Genomic DNA, 25,045 nt, shown 5'->3' with positions numbered 1-25,045 from the left:
GACGGTGTGGCACGGAGATCGAGGGAGAGAGAGTGGAGGCGACTGTCCGCCTCTCGTAGGCGTCGGACCGGCTGGTCCCATCCCACCACGCGCAATAAGGCGTGTATAGGCGGTTTTCCGACTGTCATCGTACACGTCGAGGACGGGAAGCCTGAGTTCAAGAATCTATACCTCGGGGCGATGGACGGCGGTCGTCGATGAAGGCTCGACGTCAGGTAAGGGATGAGCACATTTTAATTAGTATTAGTTAACCAAATTAATTAACGTAATTATTCTTCTTTTTAATTAATCATTTATAAATAATTATAATTAATTAAAATAATTAATTAAAATTCATTAAAATTAATTAAAATGGTAAGTTATAATTAATTCTAATTAAATTAGAATTAATGCTAACTTATTAATTAATTTTAATAAATAGTAATTAATTAATAATAATTAATAATAATTAGTTTTATAAATATAACTAATTAATAATAATTATTATAATTAATTTTAATTAATTAACATAATTATAGTTAAAATCATATTATATATATATAATATTAAAATCCCTTCACGGGATTTGGCTAAAGAAGGCGTGAGGGGTGGAATTACCCTCACGATAGGCGTGCTCCCGTTCTGGCCTCCGATCCAACTGATAGGGAATGTCGTCGGGAGCGGGTCGCCGGAGGAGGAGCGGGTCGGAGGAGACGCCGGCTTGGACAAGAGGTATGGAGATCTACCTCTTCCTCTCTCTCTCTCTCTCTCTCTCTCTCTCTCTCTTTCACGGGATCCGGCCGAAGAGGTGCCCGAAATGGAGAAAGTTATCTCCACAGTGAGCGGGCGGGCGCCCGTTGTTGTTCCGACTAAAATGTCGGAACTTCCGATCCTTTAGGATCGGCGGAAGGGAAGGCCGCAGAAGGTGCGAAGTCGGACGGCGATGCAGGAGTCAGAGAGGAGACGGGGTCGGGGGGTCCAGAGATCGGAGAAAAGGGAGAGCTTGCGGGATTCGGTCAGGTGGTTTGTGGTCGGGATCGGAGAGAGAGCAGCAAGACGTCGGGTGAGGAGTTCGTGGAAGAAAGCAGGGAGCGTGGAAGGAGTTGGAGAAGCAGCGTCCAAGAGCAGTGGGTTCGGCTTCATTTTATAGAGGCGAACGGGGCTCGATCGAGGAGAGGATCGCAGGATTCACGCAGGAGTTCCGGGAAATAACGCAAACGGCGCCGTTTTGCAGAGGATCGAGCGGGATTTCGGCATGATTTCGTGGATTCACCGGGTATTAGGTATTTTTCGTTTCTTTTCTTTGAGTATTACACGTTAGTCAACAGATATGTGAAAGAAGTACTCGTACGAGAGGTTAATGACATGGGAGAATTGTTATTAAAGTAATTGGTTTATTAAAATCTAATGTCTGATACATATAGAGAATCTGAGGAACACTTGCACAAAAATTGACTCAAGCGTAGATTCGGATTGTTTTAAAAAATTTCAAAAGGGTAAACATTTGGCAATATTTATAATCTGCTTCTGCCAAATGTTTGAAAGTTCCGGACTTCAAAATAAAATCTGGAGATATTGATGATGTTGTTTAGGTAACACGTCTTTGGGCAATTACATTATATGGTTAAATGAAAATATTAATTTCTCTGGTTTATTGAATGGAGGAAAATGTTCTTATCATGTAAAAACTCGTTAATTAGTGCTTATAGTCACTTTGTCATTTTGTAGCTCTCTTGTAATTTCATTAATTAATCAATGCTTGCCTTGACTGGCATTTCTTTCTTATCTAGCTATTCATTTATTTCTCTTGTAACAGCAAGAGAAAGAATACATCTTCCAAAACAACATCAAAACAAGAAGTAGAGCTCACAATGTGATCCAGAAGATGCTAGCTAGCCTTGGAGATCCATATACTCGTTTTCTTTCTCCTGCAGAAGTAATTGCTTTTACTTTCTGCATATAAAGTATTTAATTGATCATTCTTCTGACTAAAACTATAAATTGGCTTTTTACTTGTTTGGTTCTCATTGCTAGGCTTTTTGTGGAGGCATGATGTAAACAATCTCTGTTCTTCATACTATTTTCTCTTAATGATTTATAAATGGTATTTTTTTAAATTTGTGGTTTAGCCAAGTTGTAAACTTCAGATTTTCAATTTTTATGGACTTCTAGTAAGTTGATTTTACATGGATTATTAATGAAGGTTACATAAAAATTTAGTTGACATGTGGGGGTGGGTTTGGAAGGTTTGGCTAGAGGGGTCTCTACTGCCACCTTTATGAAAGCTTACCGAATAATTTTTTTGATTTGCCAGCAGTTGTTGAACATCTTGTCGTTCTTTAGATGTTTACTATGTCTTAATTCACAAGAAGTTGCATATAATTCGTTATTCTATTCTATTTAGCTAAAATAAGTTATTGACGGGATGTTGGGAAGCACCTATTTTTGCAGTTTCAAGTAGAGATTATATCCACACCAATTCTTCAACATTGTTTGTTTTAAGGGAATGTTAGTTTTGTTCAAGCACTTTATTTGAACACTTTCATAACATGTCTTTCAAAATTGCAGCTCATCTTATCCCTTGTAGGTTCAATTTAAGAAAAAAGATTTTTTACATCAACCATATCAAAAAGGGTTTGCATCAAATTCAATGACAATGCATTATTTTGTGAATGGCAAAAAAACAATGTTCAATGGGGCGACCTCGGACCTCCTAATCATTATATTTCAAGGCAATGTGGATCTAAAATAGATTGTGTTATCTGGCTTAGGATCTTCTAGCTTATGATTAATGAAGGTGGTTTGGACTTTGGAGCTACTAATGAAGGTCGTAGGATCATATTAGATTTTGATCTATCTTATGATTTTGTAATTATTAATATCTTATTTAAGAAAAGAGATGAGCATCTCATCATTTGTAAAATGAATATATTAAACTCAGATTGATTATTTTCTTATAAAAAATAAATTGTTTGGATTACAAATATTGTAAAGTAATTCCTAGTGAAAGTTTATGTACTCAATATTGCTTATTAGTTTTGAACTTTAAAATAAAATTGTAAAATATAAAAAATAAAGTAAATTATTATTCTAGGATTGGATGAGGATATTTAAAAATGCTAATAAAAATATTTTTGAGAGTAATATTTAAGATCGTAAGATTTGTATTGTTTATGTGAAAGTTAATGTTATGTGGGATAAGTAGCATTGATATTAAGAATGTTACAAAGTATATGCTTTGATTATCAAAAGAAAAAACTCCTAATAGTAAAAAAGTTGGCAGTAGAATCAAAATGTGTATGAAAAGATAAAAAATATAAAATAAAAAATTTATCATAAAAGTTTGTTTAGATATAAAAGCTCATAAAATTAACAAAGATATAGAGAGGCTCGTAGAGAGTCTTAGAAAACAACTAATATAAGATGCAAAAAAATTAGCTTGTAGTCATTTTTTGCATTTCCAATGAAGACACTATTTGTTTATTTTTTTTCATAACCTTTTTCATTTACGTGCACGGGTACATTGCTTCTCTAACTAATATCATAAGGAGGTGTGCTCCATCAATCAACATACACATTCAAACATATCTATCTTAACCATATAATTCGTTTACTTTCTGTGAAAATATAAATCACAACATATTTATTTTCATTTGATTCAACATGATTAATAATTGGATATGAGAAAGACAAAGTATAATCTAGCTTGCAATAAATACTTATTAAGAAGATATCACTATATTTCAATATATTTAATTTAAGATAAAACAAAATTATTACTGTAATTTAAAGACATGAGTTCTTACCTTGATTCAGATGTTTTAAAGTTCCTCTCTTACTCCTTACTCTATTGTTGATATGATTAACACCTATAAAAATGATTCACAAACTTTCTTACTTGGTTTTCAAATATTACTTAACATCTTAATTATCATATGTTATTGAATTTTTAAATTATATTTACATATATACTTATCTCTCTCTATATATTACTAAAATTAAAAAGTAATATTCATAACCTATTAATTATTAAACAATCATTTTAAAATATTTTCACTCTTTTACTTATCCTCTATCTATATATTTGTTTATTTTAAATAAATATTCAAATTATTTCATATATTGATTTTGTAATATGAATTTCGCTCTTAAACCATTAATTATTTCAATAATTAGCCTTGAAATCTTATTATCATTAATTTAAATTTAACATCAAAAGATAGAATCATGAATTTTAAATTAACTTCAATAGCATTTCAAATATTGCATTTATAAATTTTATCTATAATAAAATTTTTAGATAATGTTAATTTAATAATTTAATTACATATTAGTCATCATCAAGTTTCAATCTAAAATCTAATTTTTATTATTGTTATTTAATTTAACTAAATATATGAAAATTTCTTTAAACACTTACCTTTTCTTAATCTGCTTGAGTCCTTGTCCTTGCCCTTGACCATGTTCTCCTCTTTTACTCAAGCTTGCGCATGGCCTTATCCTCTCCTTCGCTCAACTCCTCGCTTTCTCTCGATCTCCCCATCGTCAGTAATGGAACCCAAGAACTCTCTCTCTCTCTCTCTCTCTCTATTTCTTTCATTTGCCTTCTCCTTCTTCTTATTCTCAGCTGCTGCTTTCATTCGCTCGTTTGATTCCACTGGAGTGAAATAATCATAGTTATTTCCCATGAGGAGTCGCTACTTTTTTGTTTCTTAACACTATTCTTCACTTGTTTACGCGATCTAACCCACCGGCTGCGCTTGCTCGCGCTCGACCTGCTCGCTCGCTCGCTATCTACTAGCCCGCAGCTCATTTCTCGTCCGCCGATTCGTCTGAACCGGACCAGCCGATTCTTACACAATAAATGTATAATTATAATATATTCATATTTTATACAAAAATACATATTTAGGAATTTTTAATTTTTGAAAATTAAGAAAAATTACTAGAATCAACTCAAAAATCGAGTTGAAATCAATCATTTTTTAGCTCAACTCATATTTAAGTTGAGTTAAAATAATTTTTTTTAAGTTTATGCAAATTCATATGAACTCAGCTCATTACCACCGAGATATATTCTTTCATGAGAATTTTCATAATGAATAGTTACATCCATTCATGGATATTAGAGAGTAAGTTTATTCATGAGTTTGGAAATTTTCCAGTCATGCGAAGAAGACCGAGATTGAAAGCTTCATCTCCTCTCATTTAACGATTAGGAGCTACTCTTATAAGCCACTTAGTGGCATTTGGGCATGTGCAGATAAGCTGCGACTTCCCTCTAGATCATTGTTTGCGACTTCGCAGGTAAACCTCTTCACGTCATGAAATTCCTGTGGTTGTTCCCATCCCATTTCACATCTTGCCTCTCTAATCGACCTCTGTTACATGAGATCATATGCGAGGGCCATGTTAGCTAGGGCAAGTTCTCAAAATATGATAATAGAATTACAAATTTATTAACAACAAAAATAAAATGCCCATGTCCAAAATACTCTAAATTCATGCCTCCACCGTGACTTTTGTGAACATTGCTGTGACATTTAACATGCAATTTAGATCTGGCTGTGACATTTAACTTGCAATTAGATGGAAAGACTATTTTGACCCTTATTTAAAGCGTCTAAAGACCAATTCAGGCCTTTTATATAGTTTGGGACTAAAATGATCCTACATAGTTAGGAGATCATTTTGACCCTTTTCTCCTTTTAAAATAAATGATAGTTTATATAAGCAATTTGCGATGCCATTCAAATTAATAATGAATGTCCCAAGTATGTTCATGAGGATTATGAAGCATTTTTTAAGATAAATTATTGGAAAATTTTTTGTTATTTATTTTGTTGACATTATGATTTAAAAAAATATAGGGGAAGAACATTTTGTATTAAAAAAGGCTTTGAGAAGTTATAAATTTAAAAATTGCATTTAAATATGAAAAATTGCAGCTTCGTTATGCCATCAATTATATTCTTGGGATTTGTAATGCTTATTGATGAATTATCAGTTGACATGAACTTAATGCAATTATAGAATGGCCAACACACCAATATCAATGATAGTTAGAGTATCCATGATTTGGTTAAGTTTTATCAATGATTTATCAAAGGATTTAGCTCTGTTATGCCACCTATTACCAATGATCTTATGGAGAGTTTCAATTGATAAAATCTATTGATCATGCCTTTAGTGACATCAAAGAGAAATTTCTCATCGCCTTTGTGCTTAGCTTGCTTGATTTTAATAAAGTTTAAAGTTTTATGTGATGTACTTGGCATAGGGATTGAATGGCTATTAAATCTGGACGGACAATGGATCACTTGTTTTAGTGAAAAGTTAAATAAGAAAATTAGAAATATTTTATTTATGAAAGATAGTTCTATGTTGTTGTGCACTTAGTATTGGAGACATTATTTTTCGCCCAAAAGTTATCCTATATCCTATATTTTAGTCGCTAGGCATTAAAACATTTGGACTTACAAAAGAAAATTGGGCCATCAATATGTCAAATGGTTTGAATTCCTAAAGAGCATATGATGTTAAAACATTGCTTTGGAGCTTACAATAAACTAGTAGATACCTTAAGCAAGGTTATCATTTAGCACACCTTGCAAGTTAAGGTAACAAGTTTTGGTACTATAAGGAAGAATACATAACTAGTGCTTCATTTATCCTTAATAAATATTTCATGATCATATGGCCTTCTTTTCAAGGGAACTTTAATTTGCATCCGTCATTTATCTCCATGAGATTTCTTACCTTTGACCTACATGTTGGAGGTGTTGCATGACATTTTTGATCTAGATAAAATTATGGCCATGGTTGAGGATAGATATTATTGCCTAAGTTTAAAACAATGGTGTTGTGTGTATTTTATGACAATGTAAAATATCCCAAATTGCTAAAGGTAAGAAATGCAATCCTAGGCTTTATACACAAGTACATATTCCCTATAAACATTGCGAGTACATGTGCATAGACTTTGTTTTAGATTGTCACGGACACTAGCACGATTCTATTTTTATTCATTAAAACAACTAAAAAATTGTTGATGTATCCCAATTCCCACATAACGAAATTGTATTTTAATGAAGTGATTAAATTGTCTCGCTTGCCCAAACTGATTGTATCTAACAATGACAGAGATTTGAGTTGTTTTTGGAAAATTTTGTGAAAAAATGGGAACCCAATTATTATATTTTTTTATACTTATCACCCATAGTCTGACTATTAAACTAATAGTTTATAGGAGTCAAGGTGATTTATTTTGTTGTTTGATTAAAGAATACAAATCTGGGTGAGATTTAATAATATAATTGGTTGTGTTTACATTTTTCAATGTTAATAGGTAAAATTATTCCGTCAGGTTACCTGACGTAGAGCTACATCAGGTAGCTTATAATATGTCGCCACGTGCACTTACTCTTTACCGCGCGGCCCGACGACCCGACTCGGACCGAATCCGGGATTACTATGTTCGCGTATTGCTCGGTATTTGCTCGGTATTGCTAGGTATTACTCGATATTGCTTGGCAATAACGAGAAATACCGCTATGTGAAGACCAATACCGAGCAATACCTAAAAGAACTCGGTATTGCTCGGTATTGCTCGGTATTGAACTCGGTATTGCTCGGTATTGAACTCGGTATTGCTCGGTATTGAACTTGGTATTGCTCGGTATTGCTCGATATTGAACTCGGTATTGCTCGGTATTGGTCTTCACATAATAGTATTTTTCGTTTTTGTCGAGCAAAATCGACCAATACCGAGCTACGCAAACTCCCGGGTCCGTTCCAGGTCGGGTCGTCGGGCCGCGCGGTAAAGAATAAATGCACGTGGCGACATATTATAGGCTACCTGATGTAGCTCTAAGTCAGGTAACCTGACGGAATAATTTTTCCCTAGGTACAAGTCTTTTTGAAGTTATCACATATTATCAGCGTAGAAAACTCAGCTCTTGTTGAATTTCTTGTTAAATCTAAATCTAGTTAATTTGCATAATCCTTTATGGGGGTGTTAATTCAAGTTTGTTGGTTGAGTTCGGGTCTAATCCTAAGTTGATCTGACCATGCTTGACACAAATTGATCTATTTTTTATACAATCAAAATGCTTGACCCAACTCCAACCCATTTAACCTGTTTATTTATGGATCATACGATTTTGTTTGGATTAATGCAACCCGCTAAACCCAAAATTAACCTGTTAAACTCGGATTCGACCTATTTAACTTGACTTGAATAGTATTTGAGTAAATTTCAAGTCAATTTTGGAATTGCCGGTCAACTTGAAATTATCTTGAAATTTTATTAAGTGTATATGCATGATTCACATGGATTTATTTGCAGAAAACTAACAATTAATTATAAAAAATATAAATTTGTTGTTAATGTATGTTGGAAATATATAAAATTCAAATCAGGTGATAAGGTAATGATGCACTTTCAACAACAACAACATTAAGCCTTTATCCCACTACATAGGGTCGGCTACATGAATCCTTTTCTTCTATTATTTTTTATTAAGAGTCAAATTCTCATTTAAATATAATAAACAAAGGTCATTTCTAATACTTTCTAGCCAAGCCTTTTTAGGTCTACCTTTGCACTTTATTCCCAAAAAAAATCATATAGAAGTCTTTAAGAAATTAAGTACAAGAAAGACAGCCTTATAAAGCTTCGCAATATACTAGGACTTGTGATTACAAATTAAAAATTCCAAAAAAGTGCTAATATAAATCTTATCCTTAGTGTATTTGGTTTGATTTTATTTTTGAATCTACTATTAATATATTGGAATCTTCTTTCTTTCCCTCCCTTCTTTTTGATTGCATGCCCAACACCTTACCAGATAGGTTTATTAAGCTTTTTTCAGAAGTTATTATGGATGATGAGATTTTTGTTTCACTGTTGATGGTTGATATTCTGAGTGAAAATTTATGTACCCAACATCGATTATTAATTTTGGACTTTAAGATAAAGGGGCATAAAATAAAAAATAAAGTAAAACATTTTTCTAGGATTAAATGGGGGCATTTAAAGAATATTAACAAAAATATTTTTGAGAGTAAGATTTAAGATCTTAAGATTTTGTCTGTGTATGAGGATGCTAATGTTATGTGGGAAAAAGTGGCTAGTGATATTAAGAATATTAAAAAAGATGTGCTTGGAGTATCAAAGGGAAAAGTTCCTAATAGTAAAAATAGTTGGTGGTGGAATCCAATTGTGCAAGAAAAGATTAAAAATAAGAATATTTGTTATAAAAATTAGTTTAATTTTAAAAATTATGATAATTGGGAAATATATTATGTGGCTCGTAAGGATTCTAAGAAAGCAATATGCGATGCAAAGACATTAGCTTTTAGTGATTTATATAATAGATTAAATACTGAGGGAGAAAGATATATGTATAATTTTGCCAAACAAAGAGATTTGAGTAGTAAGGATTTAGTTCAAGTGAAGTCTATTAAGGATGAAGATAAAAAAATACTTTTCTTAGAAGATATTCAACAAAGGTGGATGAGATATTTTGCTAAACTTTTTAATGAAGATTGTGAAAATAAGATTGATTATAATGACCTTAGCACCTTAAATGAAAATAAAGATTTATGTTTTTATCGGCGTATTAGTAAAACTGAAGTTAGAGAGGCTTTAAAGAAAATGAAGGGTGGAAAAGTTGTTGGACCTGATGATATTCCAATCGAGGTGTGGAAATGCTTAGGAGATGAAGGGATTTTTTGGCTTACTAAACTTTTTAATACTATTTTGAAGGCTAAAAAGATGCCAGATGAGTGGAGAATGAGTGTGTTAATTCCTATTTTTAAGAATAAAGGTGATGCATAAGATTGTATGAATTATAGATGTATTAAGTTAATGTGTCATACTTTAAAACTATGGGAGCGAGTTATGGAGCATAGGTTGCGGCGTGATACTAATGTTTCTCAAAATCAATTTGGATTCATGCTGGGTAGGTCGACTATGGAAGCCATACATTTATTAAGAGGTTTTATGGAGAAATATAGAGAAAATAAGGAGGATCTACATATGATATTTATTGATTTAGAAAAAGCATATGATAAAGTTCCAAGAGAAGTGATTTGGAGAGTTCTTGAAAAGAAAGGAGTCAATATTGCTTATATTCAAATCATTAAAGATATGTATGCATGAGCTATTACTTGTGTTCAAACACAAGGTGGTTTGACCAAGTATTTCCCTATTTCGGTTGGGTTACATCAAGGATCAGCCTTAAGCCCATATCTTTTTGCTTTAGTCATGGATGTTCTCACTAGACATTTGCAAGAGGATGTACCTTGGTGTATGCTTTTTGCTGATGATATTCTTCTTGTTGATAAGACTAGAGAGGGAGTTGAAGGTAAACTTTAATTATGGAGGTCAACCTTAGAGTCTAAAGGTTTTCGCTTGAGTAGATCTAAAATGGAATATATAGAGTGTAATTTTAGTAGTAATAGACCTAGTGAGGGAATTGTGACTTTGGGCGATCAAGTCATTAATAAGAGTACATGTTTTAGATATATTGGATCTATTGTTCAGAGTGATGGTGAAATAGATGGGGATATTATCAGCAGAATTCAAGTTGGATGGTTAAAGTGGAGGAATGCATCGGGCTTGTTATGTGATAGAATTGTACCCCTCAAACTTAAGGGAAATTCTATAAGATGGTAGTGAGGCCTGCAATGCTTTATGGTACCGAATGTTGGCCATTAAAAGAGAAGCATAATACTAAGTTAAGTGTGGTAGAGAGATGAGGATGCTCAGGTGGATGAGTGGCTTTACCCTTAGAGATAGGATACGAAATAAGCATATACGTGAAAATGTTATAGGCTTGATGTTGTTGTAGAATTTGACTTTTAATAGGACACAATGGAGAAAAAGGATTCATGTAGCCGACCCCACGTAGTGGGATAAAGGCTTGATGTTGTTGTTGTTGTTGATGATGGTTGATATTAGAGGTTTTTCTTGCATTATAGCATGAAAAACTAGCATTTGATGAATCGTGGATTATGTTGCACGAAGAACATTCGTGAGGCTTAGATTTGTTTAATGAAATATTAAATGTCCAATTTGTCAGAGCCAAATTTTTATGTCTAGATTTGCTTGATGAAATATAAAATGCTTAGCTTATGAGAACCATTTTTTTCAAGCCTGGCGAATTTTATGGAAATATAAAGGTAGATTTGAGTCCAAACATAAAAAGTGATAATGTATAAGATTTGCAGCATTATATTTTGTTTTTTTAGATTTTCATGTGTGAGATATTTCTGTGATCTTGTCCCCATGCAAATGAGATGTGTTCTCTGGTATTTTAAAAATTTTTAGATCTAAATCATTAATGCATTGTTTCAACTTTAGCCTGTTTAATTCCAATCCGTACATATGGACTTTAGAGGAGTTAACTAAGAATTGTTATAGCTCCATTATGTCATTGCTATTCCATATGTTATCCCCATATATCTTTTATTGTTGATGTTTTCTCACAGTTATCCTCTTTCCTTTTGTGCTGTTGCCACCTCTGGACTTTCTCATTGACAATGACTTACCGACTAAATCATCGTACCGCTATTTACTCATTACTTTCTAGTAGGGTTACTGTGCTACTTTATTTAATTGCTGTTGATTGCTTCTAGTTACAGTCATGTGCTCACCTTTCTGCCACCTCACTATTTATTATAATTTGTTTCTTATTTTCGCTAGTGGAATTTCTGAAAATTTTTGGAATTCCTAATGGATGCATTGAAGCCATTTGTTTGAGGAGATCTTGATCGAAATTGTTCGATCTTCTATTTTGGTCATTTGAAGGTTATAAGTAGTTCCAAGAGATATGCAAATAAAATATTGAGTGGTGAATATTGAAATACAACTCTTATTTTTCTCTTTCTTATGTGTTTACTTGTTGGATGTGTATTATTTAATGCTTCACATGTGTGGACAACTACTTTCAGGGGAAATGTTTTGGACTAACTTGAGGTCTGTTTTTTTTTTTCTTCATTTGGGGTGATTTCTATCCTTATCCTAGTCTTTTAGTTTATTTAGTCGCTGATTTTGCTTGTATGTTTATAATTCTGTCAAGTGAGATTCTTATCATATTTTATCTTTGAAGCGTGAATTTGATTTTTGCTGAAATTATATGTTCATTAATAATTTTCTTTTGAAATTTTGGTTTTTGTATCATTGTTAAATTATTTTTTTGAACAAATAAAGTGTGTTTGATCTCCTTACATTAAAAATGACAAGTTTGTTGCAATTATGAATTAGCAAGCTGCATATTGTGAATTCATTTGTGTTAAAATCACATCTTATCATACATTGCTTTAGAAATCTCAGACTTTTATCAGTCTTACATCATTCTCTTTACATCTATCATAACTGAAGGTTGCCTGAAAATTTTCTTTTTGTGGATGATATATGTAAATATGGTTTATTGTGCTTCCAAAATCCTTGTCCATGCATACTTATGTGATTTTCAACCTAAACTATGAAATGTCGACTTAAATAATTTTTTGTCGTTGTATTAACAACACTGGATTTTTTCACGGTTCTTATTGCTTTTTATATTGACTGATTGATTGAGTACGATTTATGAGCAGATGCTATGTGACTGGATTCTGAAATGCTTGTGTTATTGCAAATTTTTAAAACTAATACGGGTGTAGCAGGTGTTTACTTCTTTTCCCCTTGATTTTTTCCAATATGTATAACAAAAGCTACAGTTTTTCCTGTTTCATGCATGCGGTACTTCTTTTTTAATGAAAAGTTCTCCAAGATGGCAAAGTATGATGTGACTGGGATTGGCATTAATCTTAGAGAAGTTCCTGATGAGAACGGTGTTGCAAAAATCAAAGTTTTAGGTGTTATATTGGATGGCCCAGCACATTCTGCTGGCGTAAAACAGGTAAACGAGATCTTACTTATTGATGCTGTTTATTTTCCACAGCATGAATACCTTTCATTGCAAAAACTTTTTTTTTTCTTCTTGACCGCACCAAAAAAAGTCGATATCTTGAACTCTTTGTGTAGCAACGAAAATTCTACACGCTTACCTCTGTTTGGTCCCACGATATTATGCTACATGTCCTCTGCATAAGCATCTCATGAATAGATACTTCTGCAGACAAGCAGATTTGAAATGAGTTCTGCAAGTTGATCCTTTATTTTCAGCAGAGTGAAAAATGGAGATTTAGGCTTCGTTTGGGACGGCTTTTTTTGTTGCTTCTTAAAGTAGTTTTTTAGTACCAAACTTAAAATTTTTATACTAAAAAGCTGCTTTAAGAAGCAAGAAGAAAGTCGTCTCAAACGAAGCCTTAAAGTGCTGATTTACTTTCAAGTTATCCATGCATGAAAATCTTTTCAGAATTTAAAGTGCTATGATAATTAAAATATCTAATTATACAGGGAGATGAGCTCTTATCTGTCAATGGACTTGATATCAAGGGGAAATCTGCATTTGAAGTATCCTCTATGCTACAAGGTCCAAAAGAAACATTTGTAACCGTTGAGGTTGTTTTTCAAATTAGCTGGCAAAAAATCATGCACAGAGCTATTTACAGAGTACCATTGAATTTTATGATCTTCCCAACTTTAATTTTGTGCTTGTATGTAGGTCAGGCATGGAGATTGTGGCCTGGCCCATTCTATTAAAATCCAAAGGCAAAATGTTGCACGAACTCCAATATTTTATCGTCTAGAGAAAATGGGGGAGGGAAATGTTCCTGTTGGATATGTACACATAAAGGAGTTTAATGCATTGGCAAGAAAGGATTTAATTACTGGTATATTTCAACTTAGGCTTTTTCAACGTCTGCAAAATTTAGATTCTTCTAGTTATCAAATGCTAATGTATTTGTGAATATTTAAGCTTGTTACTATTTTATTTCCTTTTTCATTCTCGAAAAATCTGGAAATTTATTTATTTTTAATATAGATTTTATTTTCTTTAGCAATCTACTAAATGAAGAATTAGTAAGCAATCTCCTTTGGATCTGTTTCTTATTTCAAGTCCTGTTTAAAGTGCTGCGATGACATGCTTTATATTTGTAATCCTGAGTTGAATTGGAACGCTCTTGCATGTTCTTAATACTGATGAAAAGCTAGAAGAACTAGGTTGAGCGTGTGTTGCTGAATTCTCATCCTGTTAATATTGTAGAATTCTCATCCTGTTAATACAAAAATTCGGCTACTATCTGGATTTCTCTATTAAAAATATTTTTAATACCTAAAATACCCTATATTATTTTCTTAACTTTGGGCTTTAATGTAAATGCTTCGAGGTTCATCCAGATCTAAGAAAATCAAACATTCATGCTCAAGAGGTATATTCAAAATTTCAGATCCTTCTTCCTCCCAGAGTATTTGCTGATTATTCTTCATCAGTTCAGATTTGTACTCAGAATTAGGAACCAATAAAATTTTCCTTGAATTTCTGAACATGTTATACCTACCCTACTAGCCCTACTTTTTTTTTTCTACATCACTTACAAACAAAAACTTATGTTAAGAAAGATAGAGGTAGACCTAAAAAGGCTTGGTTAGAAAATACTAGAAATGACATTTCTTTATTAGATCTAAATGAGAATTTGACTATTAGCTGGACACGAGGAAGAAAAAAGATTCATGTAGCCGACCCTACATAGTTGTATGAAGGCTTGTTGTTGTTGTTGTATTACTTACAAACAATAGCATGAATATTGGTCCTCCTATTCTTAAAGTTCCACATCTTCCACTTATTGGTGAAAACACTAATGATCATGATTCACAACATATTTTTGACTTTGATTGGTGCATTCTGAGTGATGATGCTCGAGCGGATAGTAGGTTCATATACTCTTTATTAGACAAGGTCGGAATAAATAAAAAAAAAACTATCATCACTCTCTTCTTTTTACCATGCTTCAAGTAAGATGGTTCAAATGAATGATTTTCAAGATCTGATGGATACTTGAGATTCATGCTATAGTTATTTTGTCTTATGTAGTTTTAAGATTCTTGCCATAGCTATTTTGTCTTATGTATTTTAGGCTTTCTCTAACCATTCTTGTTTATTTCCATTGTTGTACTCGTATCATTTTTGAAGTTATAAAATCACATTTTTTTAAAAAAAGGACCTTATTGAACTGACATGTGACTTTCAACTTGAGAACCTTTCATCTTTTGCCATGCTTCATCTTGAGGTGACTCCCATGACTTCATTTGAATCTTAAGGTTGCAGGATTGACTAACTTCATAGGTACTCCCAACATTATCTCTTGCATTTTAGGAATTTTTGTCGCATGGAAATAATTTTTCTTAGTTTCGATTTTTTTTTCTTTTTGAGATAGTTTCGATGGTTCGTTTCCTCATTCTTTTTTTTTCTTATTATGTCATTTTAAGGTTTTTTTTTCAAACTAGCATTCCTAGGATTTTTTTATGAATTATTTGTTTAAGATATTTAGGATTTTGATTTGCATTGTAGCATTTTAAATCTTTTAGCTTTTTTTTTTTCGTGTATTGATTTTATTTTCATCCTCAAAGTATGTTTCATTCTTCTTGTTGCATCCAGGAGTATTCGCGGCGGTAGAGAAATATAAAGTTTATCGTCTTAGCGTTGTACGAAAATCCGGCACGCAATCAGATAGGAGAGAGGGTCTAACATTTATAAGACACCAAGATTTTTACGTGGAAAACCCCTGAAAAAGGGGGAAAAACCACGGGGCCTAGCCCAGTTTGAACGAATCCACTAGTATTTGCAGTCGATTACAAATGAGGCCCTTCCTTGGGAGAAGGCCTTAGCTTGATGTACATCTTATAGAGTACATTACATGATGTAAATACAAATAGCTACTTTTGACATATTCGCTTTGTTGAAAGGACTGTAGCCGGCGGGCGACGGAAGTCAGGAGGACCGTAGTCAGCTGGCGACGGAGGTCGGAAGGACTGTAGTCGGCGGGCGACGTAAGTCAGGAGGACCGTAGTTGGCGGGCGATGGAGGTCAGAAAGACTGTAGTCGGCGGGCGACATAAGTCAGGAGGACCGTAGTCGACGAGCGACGGATGTCGAAAAGACTGTAGTCGGCGGGCGACGTAAGTCAAGAGGACCGTAGTCGGCTGGCGACGGAGGCCAGAAGGACTGTAGTTTGATGACAAAGATCAGAAGGACAGCGTCAGGTAGAAGTCCAACAATGGAAAGAAATCCATTTTCGCGTAGACGTCCAGCGAAGTCCGATAACCGGTAGAAGTCTGGCGTCGGGTAGAAAACTTGGCGAAGAGTGAAGGTTCGACGACGGGTAGAAGTCTGACGTCTGTTGGTGGCAAAAGTGAACTCCGGCTTCACTTGGGCGGAGTTTCGGCGTTAGGAGGGAACTCTTTTGCAAATTGGGAAGAATTTCAGCATCATGTGGAAGGGAAGAATTCTTGCGTTCTCCCGAATATCACGCAGAATCCCGGCGTGTTCGGGCGGCAGGAAGAGCTTCGGCGGTGGTCGAGGAGGAGATGATTCTCATTTTTCCCTTTCTCCTCTTCTTCTCTTCTTCTCTCTCTTCACTTGAGCCCCTTTGGTGTAGAATGATAACTCTATTTATAGTTTTTCTGGAGTGGCATAGCCCATAAATAGGCGTGAGATCAGGGGCGAATTGGGAGTGTTTTGAATGGACGGCCGATATCGAATCCTTTGATCATGCACCGTTCGTTGGACATTTGAAGGCCTTAATGATGTTGGAATTCGGCGATCTAGGGCTCGTTGAGCCGTTCGATTCGAGTAGAAGCTCGTCAAAATCGGAGACCGTTTGGTAACTCAAATTGTGGTTTGAACCTTCCGACAGCGCTTTGAGCCCTTGATTCGGACTCATTTGGGCTCGGATTGGGTCGAATTTGGTGTCGTTGGATTCATATTTCCGAGACGCTCAGTTTGACTATAAGCTCGCTTAAATCGGAGTTCATATGCTCTCGAATTTAATTTTTGAAGTTTCCGAACTGATTTTGCCTCGAGATTCGTGCCCAATCAAGATAATTTTGTGATGACGTATCACTTCTTGTGTCCAATTTATAGCCTAATCTACTGATATTTGCTTTTTTTTTTCTTCACCAGATTTTTCATCCAAAACAAAGTTTCGGAATTTTAAGAATCTGGGAAGGGTATTATGGTAAAAAAAAGTGTAATATTCACATATAGGTTGCTTGAATGATCACTTTCTCGGAATCAACCGAATTTGGCTAACATTGTTACCCTGTGTGCCCACTTGAAGATCATAAATTGAGAGGCTCTTTCTTGAAGATATCAAAATGTGCTAGGGATCTAAATGCAATCTTTTTAAAACACAGGCCATTGTGAAGCATGGTCTATTCTTGAAGGAACTGCATCTAATTTATCTTAGAAATATGATAATGAACATAAACATAATTTGCCAGCTTTGTTGTGAGTTTCTATGTACTGCCCTTGAATAATTGTGAAAGCTGTTATTCAAAAGCTAACTATTATCAAGACATTCTCTAATGACCCTTTTTCCTACTTTTGTTTTGCATAATTGCTTGATTGTACGAACATAGAAAATTAACTAAAATGGCCTAATGTTGACTGCAAATGGATGTAAGCTGTCAATGTGACTTAGGCTTCATTTGAGACAGCTTTTTTACTACTTTATAAAACTACTTTTTAGTACTAAAATTTCTAATTCGAAAAATTTTTGTATTAGAAAGCCGTTTTAGAAAGCGTCAAAGAAGCTGTCCCAAACGAAGGCTTACACATGACGTATAAATCCTTTTTTGTTCTGGTTATGCATAGATGGAAAATTTCAACTGTATCTTTTTTTCTTTTTGTGCAAGTAGCTGCCTCTATTTATATCTCTGAGTTCTTTTATTTGTGACTACTTTTATTGAAGTATCGATTCACATGATGCTATCTTTATTGACAGCATTGAAAAACCTCCTTGATTATGGTGTTTCCTACCTGGTTTTGGATCTCAGAGATAATCTCGGTGGCCTTGTGCAGGTCTGTTATTTCAGTCTGTGTGCTTTTCAATGTATAACAGTTCCTGGAAAAAAGTCAATCTTCTGCTCCATGCTGTTATGCTTCCGGTCCAGAAACTGTTCCAATCTTTTATTTTTTATTCATCTATAAAAATTCAGGCCCAGACACTATTCATTTTTAGAAATCAATTTTGATAAAAGACCTTTGGCTTTCTATTAGAAATGAGCAAGTAGAATAATGATTAAAAAAACCACATGCATGAATAAAATTAGTATCGAAAAAAATCTAAAATGTAGAAGTTTATACTTGAAAACTGTGATCATGACAAATATTTTGCATTTTCAGTAACTTTACATATTTTTATTTACATCAGTTTTGATCACTTAGAAAAGTTCTGCTCTCAAACTCATTCAATGATATTATTCAAGTAGATTAGGACAACTATTGCACTTCTTGTAGAGATATCCATGAGTTATTACATGCATAGCTTTATTGCCAATGCATAAAAAATATTGATATCCATGATCAATAGTCGATATAGTCTCATCATCCATTACAGATTTTGGAAATAGTTTAATACATGCCTTACTCATAACTGGTTAATAATTCATGATATGAAGGCATATATGAGCATTAAAAACTAGGCTAATACCTTTTTTTTTTTTGGTTAACCAATATTCAAGCATTCATCCCAATACATTATATAGCTATATATGATCCTATTTCTATAGCAATTTAGTTTTTAATGGTTGCATTTCATTATCTTAATGTCTTGTTTGAATTCTACTTGTCTGTTGTATACATATAGAAATGACTTATAATTTCCTTAGTTAACAAGTTTTCTTCTAATTCCCTCATGCAAATTCTTCATCTGTTGTATGAATAATTGTGCAAATTCATTAGGCCTAGATTTAAGGTGTAAGTTTTGTGGGTTGAAATCCAATAATTGATTCAAATGGACTTGTGCTTGTAAATTTATTCGGTAGATGAATTGTCTTTAAATTCAATCATAAGTATATCGAATCCTAACTAGATGTATGCCCACTTATCAAAGATTATAACATAGTGGCCATACTTCGATTAATGTCTTTAATTTGTTCATCAATTTGTCAATGCTAAAATTTTATCTGGATTTCTAATATTTTTCGTAGACTTTAAATATCTAAAAATTTAACATCTTTTTTGGATTAAAAAATTTAGGTAATCCACATAAAATCAGTAATTTCATTAAAATATAATTTAATTTTGTGAGATGCATAACACTTTTTTCATAAGGAATAATATGTGCCGCTTTAGGAAAATGATCCACTTATACCAAGATGGAGTCCTGGTACCTATAAGTTTTTTTAAATCTTTGAAGAAAATTGATACTAACATCTTTGCAAGGCTTATAAAGAGTGTAGGAAAGTACATAATCCAATATTATTTCTTTAATCCTATGTTATTTGGCAAATTTTGCATTGGGGCACTATACTATCTATATCCACGGGAAAAAGGGCCAATAATACTTTTCCTTTTCATAACTATTGTTTTATTTCTATCAAAGAAATTTATAGGACCACCAACATGTAATTCTAGAATAGGAAAACATCTCAAGAAAGAATCGAGAACACAACCCATTTCTTATTATGAAATTTTATTTTTAAGCATAAGCAATTCATTAGTTAATGTATCATTTATTTCATCAAGATCTTGACAAGTAATATTATTATTTTTTATATATTCAAAGCCAATCACTTTTTTCTTCATTATATGTCAGATAACAGATACCCCACTTCATGTATATTAGCTAGTTGTTTTTCACCGTAAAATAATGTTTATCCATACTAGTATATTTTTATAAATTTATCAACCCATGTAGTATTTCTATTCACTTTTTTGTGTATTTAGATATTTAAGTTCATTGCTGTCATAATTAAAAACAAACTATTCATGTACTCTTTATTATCTCAAATATTTAAGATCTTGTATTAATGCATAAATTTTTTAATTTTGTTAAAATACTTTTGTGGTTTATTTCAAATTTCTCACCAATAAACATGCAGGATGCATTTCTTGACTTAACACATCTCGGTACATACATCTGAAGGGAAACTAGGCGTCTCAAATATTTTAAGTGCATGAGCACCGATAATTTTTTGCTTGACATATGCTAACTCCACATTTCTTAGGTGTAAGCAACCTTGGAGCTGCATTGGGACTTCATCTCTCTTGATGAATTCCTTTTTTCAATTAACCATAAACTTGTCTTTTAGATTCAAATTGGTCAGTTTGATTCGTATAATGTGAAACATTAGGTAAAAATAATCCATAAATTAAGCAATTTTGTATTCTTCTTAGTATTGTAGTTCATTTAGATGACCATGGTATATGATTAACCTTGACTATTTTCAAGATCAAGCATTATTATTCTTAAATTCTATAACTACTAAGGTATTAATTACTCTTTTTATTTTTTTTATCAAAAGCTTGTCGATTTAATAAACTTATTGGGAGCACTAGATTCTCTTGGCTTAGGTTTAATTTCATGTGATTAATAGCCAAAGTATTTACAACATTTATACAACTTCCATTGTTCATGAAAGGCTTATGCATGTTATATGCATTCTTAAAATAAGTTTGAAATACAAAATTATTTTAGAATTAGGTGTAACTTTAATGCATGTTTTAACATGTAAAAGAATATTATAATCAAAATTAAAGTCATATTTTTTTTATTGAATTCACAAATATCATCTCTTTCATTAATTTATTATCATCCTTATACTCTAAATCAATATATAAATCCTTACTTGGATATTCATTGGCATAATGACCTGTTTGACTCATTTAAATATGCTTTTATTGAAATTTTAGACCTAGACGTACTTGTAATGGTTTTACTTTGTTTGCATTAATAGCTCATCCAATTCCTTATTCCAAGTTGTTATAGGTTCTCTACTAAGCCGTTATCATTGTTCTTACGTGCTTATCAAATATATTTTAGTTTGCCCGACTAATTTTAACTTGTCAGATTTTGTTTGATTCCCCTAGGCATAATTTTCCATTAGAAAGATTTATCCATAATCCAATCATAAAAAACCTTTGGATCTATTCTCCCTTAAAATTTTGATGTTTTTAACTTCTACTTTCTTTGGTATTTCATCATTCAAATCATACATCTGACATCAATTATTTCCACAGATGTCATTATCACATAATCTCTAATGTTTATTATCTGAGTATTTCTATCCATTTGATTTCCTTTCGTTTACCTATATTAACATTTTGATTCATATTCCTCTGTAAGATTAAAAGCAACTTCTTGTTCAATGGGTTTAGAATGAACAAATACCAAAAATTAAATTCTTTCTCTTACACGATTTCTATCATCCCTTATTTTATCTTGTTTATTCAACAATTAAGCTTTTGCAAAATTTTAAATTGCATTCCTTTGTTTATCTATCAAAATACCCTCATGTTTGAGTTCTAATTATAGTTGCTATTATGAAAAAACCTTAAACTATAGACAATCTCTCTTGTTACTCTTGAAATCTCATCCTTGATCATAGAACTAAATCCCCACAGATGGAATTATACATTCAACTAAAAATTAATTTAACAGCCAATAGTACCATATTTATAATTACAACAATAATTGAAATCCCTTCCATTGACTTAGGACTAAACTTGATCATAGAAATATTTCAACCATTCTTTGTTATAATGTGCTGCCAAAACCGTTAATTTTTGGGTCATAGCATCCCTGGTAAAAAGAAAATTGTGGATTAGTTGGCTCAGAAATAGGGAAGATAAATAAAAAAATTGAGTTGCTTGTCAACAATAGAGATCCCATAGATCAACTTGGGTACAATTGATCAATCGAGAATTCAACAACAACAATAAAGTGGGCCATATATCAGCTGAAATAAAGGAGACAATTAGTGCAGAGTAGCCGAAGGATCAACAACTGGAATCCTATGAGTTAGTAGATTTGTAAGAAAGTCGTAGATAATAATAAGAAAGGGTCATAGATTGTGATAGTAAGGAATCATAAATCCACAATAAAACCCCAAAGAAGATTATTGAGCACAACGTAAAATAATTTCATGATAGGATGACATTTTAAAGAATGTACCTACCTGACTCCTAAAATTTAAAATGCGAAGATTTAAAATTAAATTTGTGGAAGTTTGTATAAAGATAGTCATAAAACAAGGATTTTGTTTTTTTGACGATGAAGTTTTTTATGATCACATCAAACCCAGTTGTTTGTGATTTCTGTACTTCTCAGTTGGTTTCATTTTGGGGAATGCATTGATGGGACTTCTCTTTATACTTTGTACCATTAAAAAATAATTTTTGACCCTTTTGTACTTATGCCCCTTGAATTTTCCTTCAGGCTGGAATTGAGGTTGCCAAGCTTTTCTTGGGCAAAGGAGATACGGTATGCAATACTTTTAAACATGTGTGGAGTAATATATATCTCATGTCTCTTAAAAAAAATAAAAAAATCTCATGTCTCTTATGAGCCTCCTCCCAATTTATTTGAATAGAATATATCTTATTTTTGTTTGATAATAATGATAATCTTCTTGTACTATATTTTGTGATCTTGCTATACTTGTATTCTTGTGAATTATCTGACTAAATCAAACATTATCTTACCATCAACAACGTGTTGAATGGCATTGCCTTTCATATCTTGGGTTCGAATCATTGCAAAAAAAAATGATAGAACTCTAGCTTTACATCTACAATGGTGATTAGAAGCTAAGCCTTCGTAGAATATTCGTGGGATAAGTTATTTTTTATCATATTCATTCTGCTTATTGAAACATGAAGAAAATCTATTAAATTCATTTTGCAAAGTCTTGGCACTATTTTATGAGTAAAAGCTCAAAATAGTCCCCCAACTACTAAAAAATGTTCAATTTAGTCTCAAAGTTCCGCATTGCCCCAATTTAGTCCCTCGACTATTAAAAACTGATCTAATTTAATTTTAGTCTCAAGACCTAAAATAAGAGTTAAAGTTAACTCCAAATTGAAATACGAGGCTATTTTAGATAGTGCAAGTGTATGTGAGATTGTATTGCTTATGTTGCTCTATTTTATCATTTAATAAATTGTAATACATATAAATATTTAAATGAAAGTAAATCTACTAAATAATATGGGTGAATAACTAGTAAAAAAAAATATATATATTTTTTAAAGCAAACAAATAGTTCCTAACATTACAAATAATTTTGAAATTGTTGAACAAATAATTCCTAAGAACACAGCAACAACAACAAAAAATTCCTAAGAAAATGTAGGAAACTAGTATAGGTGCAAAACTATAGGAAGCTGATGAAAGAAGTGTAAAAACAACAAACGTTAGTTGAATTCAACTGCAAAAATGAAAATTTTATACTCTGATGTCATTTTGATGCTGGGTAGGAAGATTCAATAGAAATTTTCTTTAGAGAACATAAGAAAAAAGATAAAGGAACAATACTACGAAACCTGAACTTCTAGATTTTGAATCCTTCTAGCATCTGAATTGCTGAATTCTAACCAATTTTTATTAGTTCCTCAAAGCACAGGGGAAAATATGCTAGCCCACACGTTGGTGACTAGAAATTTATTTTTTGCCCAACTCATTATAATTAGTTTTTTCTAGAGCACAAACTGTTATTTATAGAAAAAGCCCGTTTATCAGAAGGGACTTATTTCATAATAACCCTCATAAAAATAAGAAAGAACATTTTAAAAAAGTAATTCCTAATACATCTAATAGACATTCTTAATCACTATCCTCACCAATCTTGATTATCAGCCACCGGAAGACAATGACAGGTTATGTAATTTAAACTAGTGCAGCCACTGACCACTTCCCATGTTCTTCCTCCTAGTGTCTATATGAAGAAGAACCATGTTATTGTTGTAAGTAATTTCCACAAGTTAATGATTATTTAGTTATTACAATAACAATGAATAAATTAGTATTGATGTTTTTTTTATTCTTCTGAAACCATTTATGCAATATGAAATTTGAATCATCTTGCATTGTCCATGTACAACTGAATCTTTTTTTCTTTTGATGCGTTTTCTAGGTAATCTACACTGCTGGCAGGGATGCTGAAATGCAAAAAGCCATCATTGCAGATACATCACCATTTTTTAGCCGTCCAATCATAGTATGTTTCCTTTGTTTTTAAACTGATATTTTTTAATTTAATTTCTTTAGGATTTTCTTGAGGGAGTTGTTCCTTTTAATTAAAGTTCTATGGACTATGGGTGGCTATAATTTGGAAAGGTATGCAATATGGGCAAAAAACATTATGGGCATTGGTGGTGTATATTTTCTTAAACAAAATATCTTGATTAGAAAAAGATATGAGAGTATCGTAAGGGTGATTACCGATTATTGCCAGTAAAAAAAGAAAACTACAATAGACAATATGAAGCTAGCATGATAGTCTATAATATGAAATCTTAGTAACATGGAAACTACAAAAGACTGATGTGAATCTTTGCCATCATTGTGTTCACAAATTGGAGAGAGGTGAGATGTTGCAGGAATAGGTGGGTCTGAATCAATGGTAATGTTTGTAGTAGTAACAACCATCTCTGGAGGACTAGTAGGGGGCAGGCACAATAGCTCTAATTTCAACGGAGAATTTAATATTTTTTTCCAAGTTTTGTCGCAGGTCTGATCTAATAAAAGTGTGGCCTCGAAGATGTAGATGGTCGGATCTGATCATTTTATTGTAGCTCTTGTGTGTGGTTATTAGATTTCTTTGTCCGAAAGAGCCTTAAATCATTTATAGAAATAATTCCTAAAAATTTTGCAAGATGAATATGTGGGCTCCGAAAATTCGGCCCCGGCCTCCGCTCGCTTTTCTTATTCGGTGAGGGAGTTTTAACGAACTAAGTTCCGGGGTAAATTTTGGAAGGCAGATGGGTTTGTAGATAAGATACTACCCAGAGATTTCGCCCTCATTTTGCGAGGACTTTATGATCTGAGTTCTGGTTTCCTATAGGCGCAAGCCCCTATAGTTAATTACCCCTCCCGATCACGAGAGAGAACTTTCGATTAAGGCTAGTCATCAATCAGATACATTATATCCATAGATATATAGTATCAAG

General features: G+C 32.7%; 1 protein-coding gene across 1 annotated transcript in view; it reads left to right on the top strand.

Moving 5' to 3' along the window:
- LOC110114428 (carboxyl-terminal-processing peptidase 1, chloroplastic) overlaps window positions 1-25,045 on the top strand; it is a 42,476-nt gene that overhangs the window by 2,550 nt on the left and 14,881 nt on the right. The window contains exons 2-8 of the mRNA XM_020847305.2: window positions 1,796-1,915; window positions 12,750-12,887; window positions 13,388-13,492; window positions 13,596-13,764; window positions 17,877-17,953; window positions 22,314-22,358; window positions 24,010-24,093. Of these exons, the coding sequence (XP_020702964.1) occupies window positions 1,796-1,915; window positions 12,750-12,887; window positions 13,388-13,492; window positions 13,596-13,764; window positions 17,877-17,953; window positions 22,314-22,358; window positions 24,010-24,093 (738 nt within the window). The remainder of the gene's footprint in view (window positions 1-1,795; window positions 1,916-12,749; window positions 12,888-13,387; window positions 13,493-13,595; window positions 13,765-17,876; window positions 17,954-22,313; window positions 22,359-24,009; window positions 24,094-25,045) is intronic.

The sequence above is a fragment of the Dendrobium catenatum genome, unplaced genomic scaffold (genome assembly GCF_001605985.2).
Source record: "Dendrobium catenatum unplaced genomic scaffold, ASM160598v2 fragScaff_scaffold_798, whole genome shotgun sequence".
NCBI classification, from domain to species: domain Eukaryota; kingdom Viridiplantae; phylum Streptophyta; class Magnoliopsida; order Asparagales; family Orchidaceae; genus Dendrobium; species Dendrobium catenatum.
This window is presented reverse-complemented; position numbering and strand designations above follow the sequence as displayed.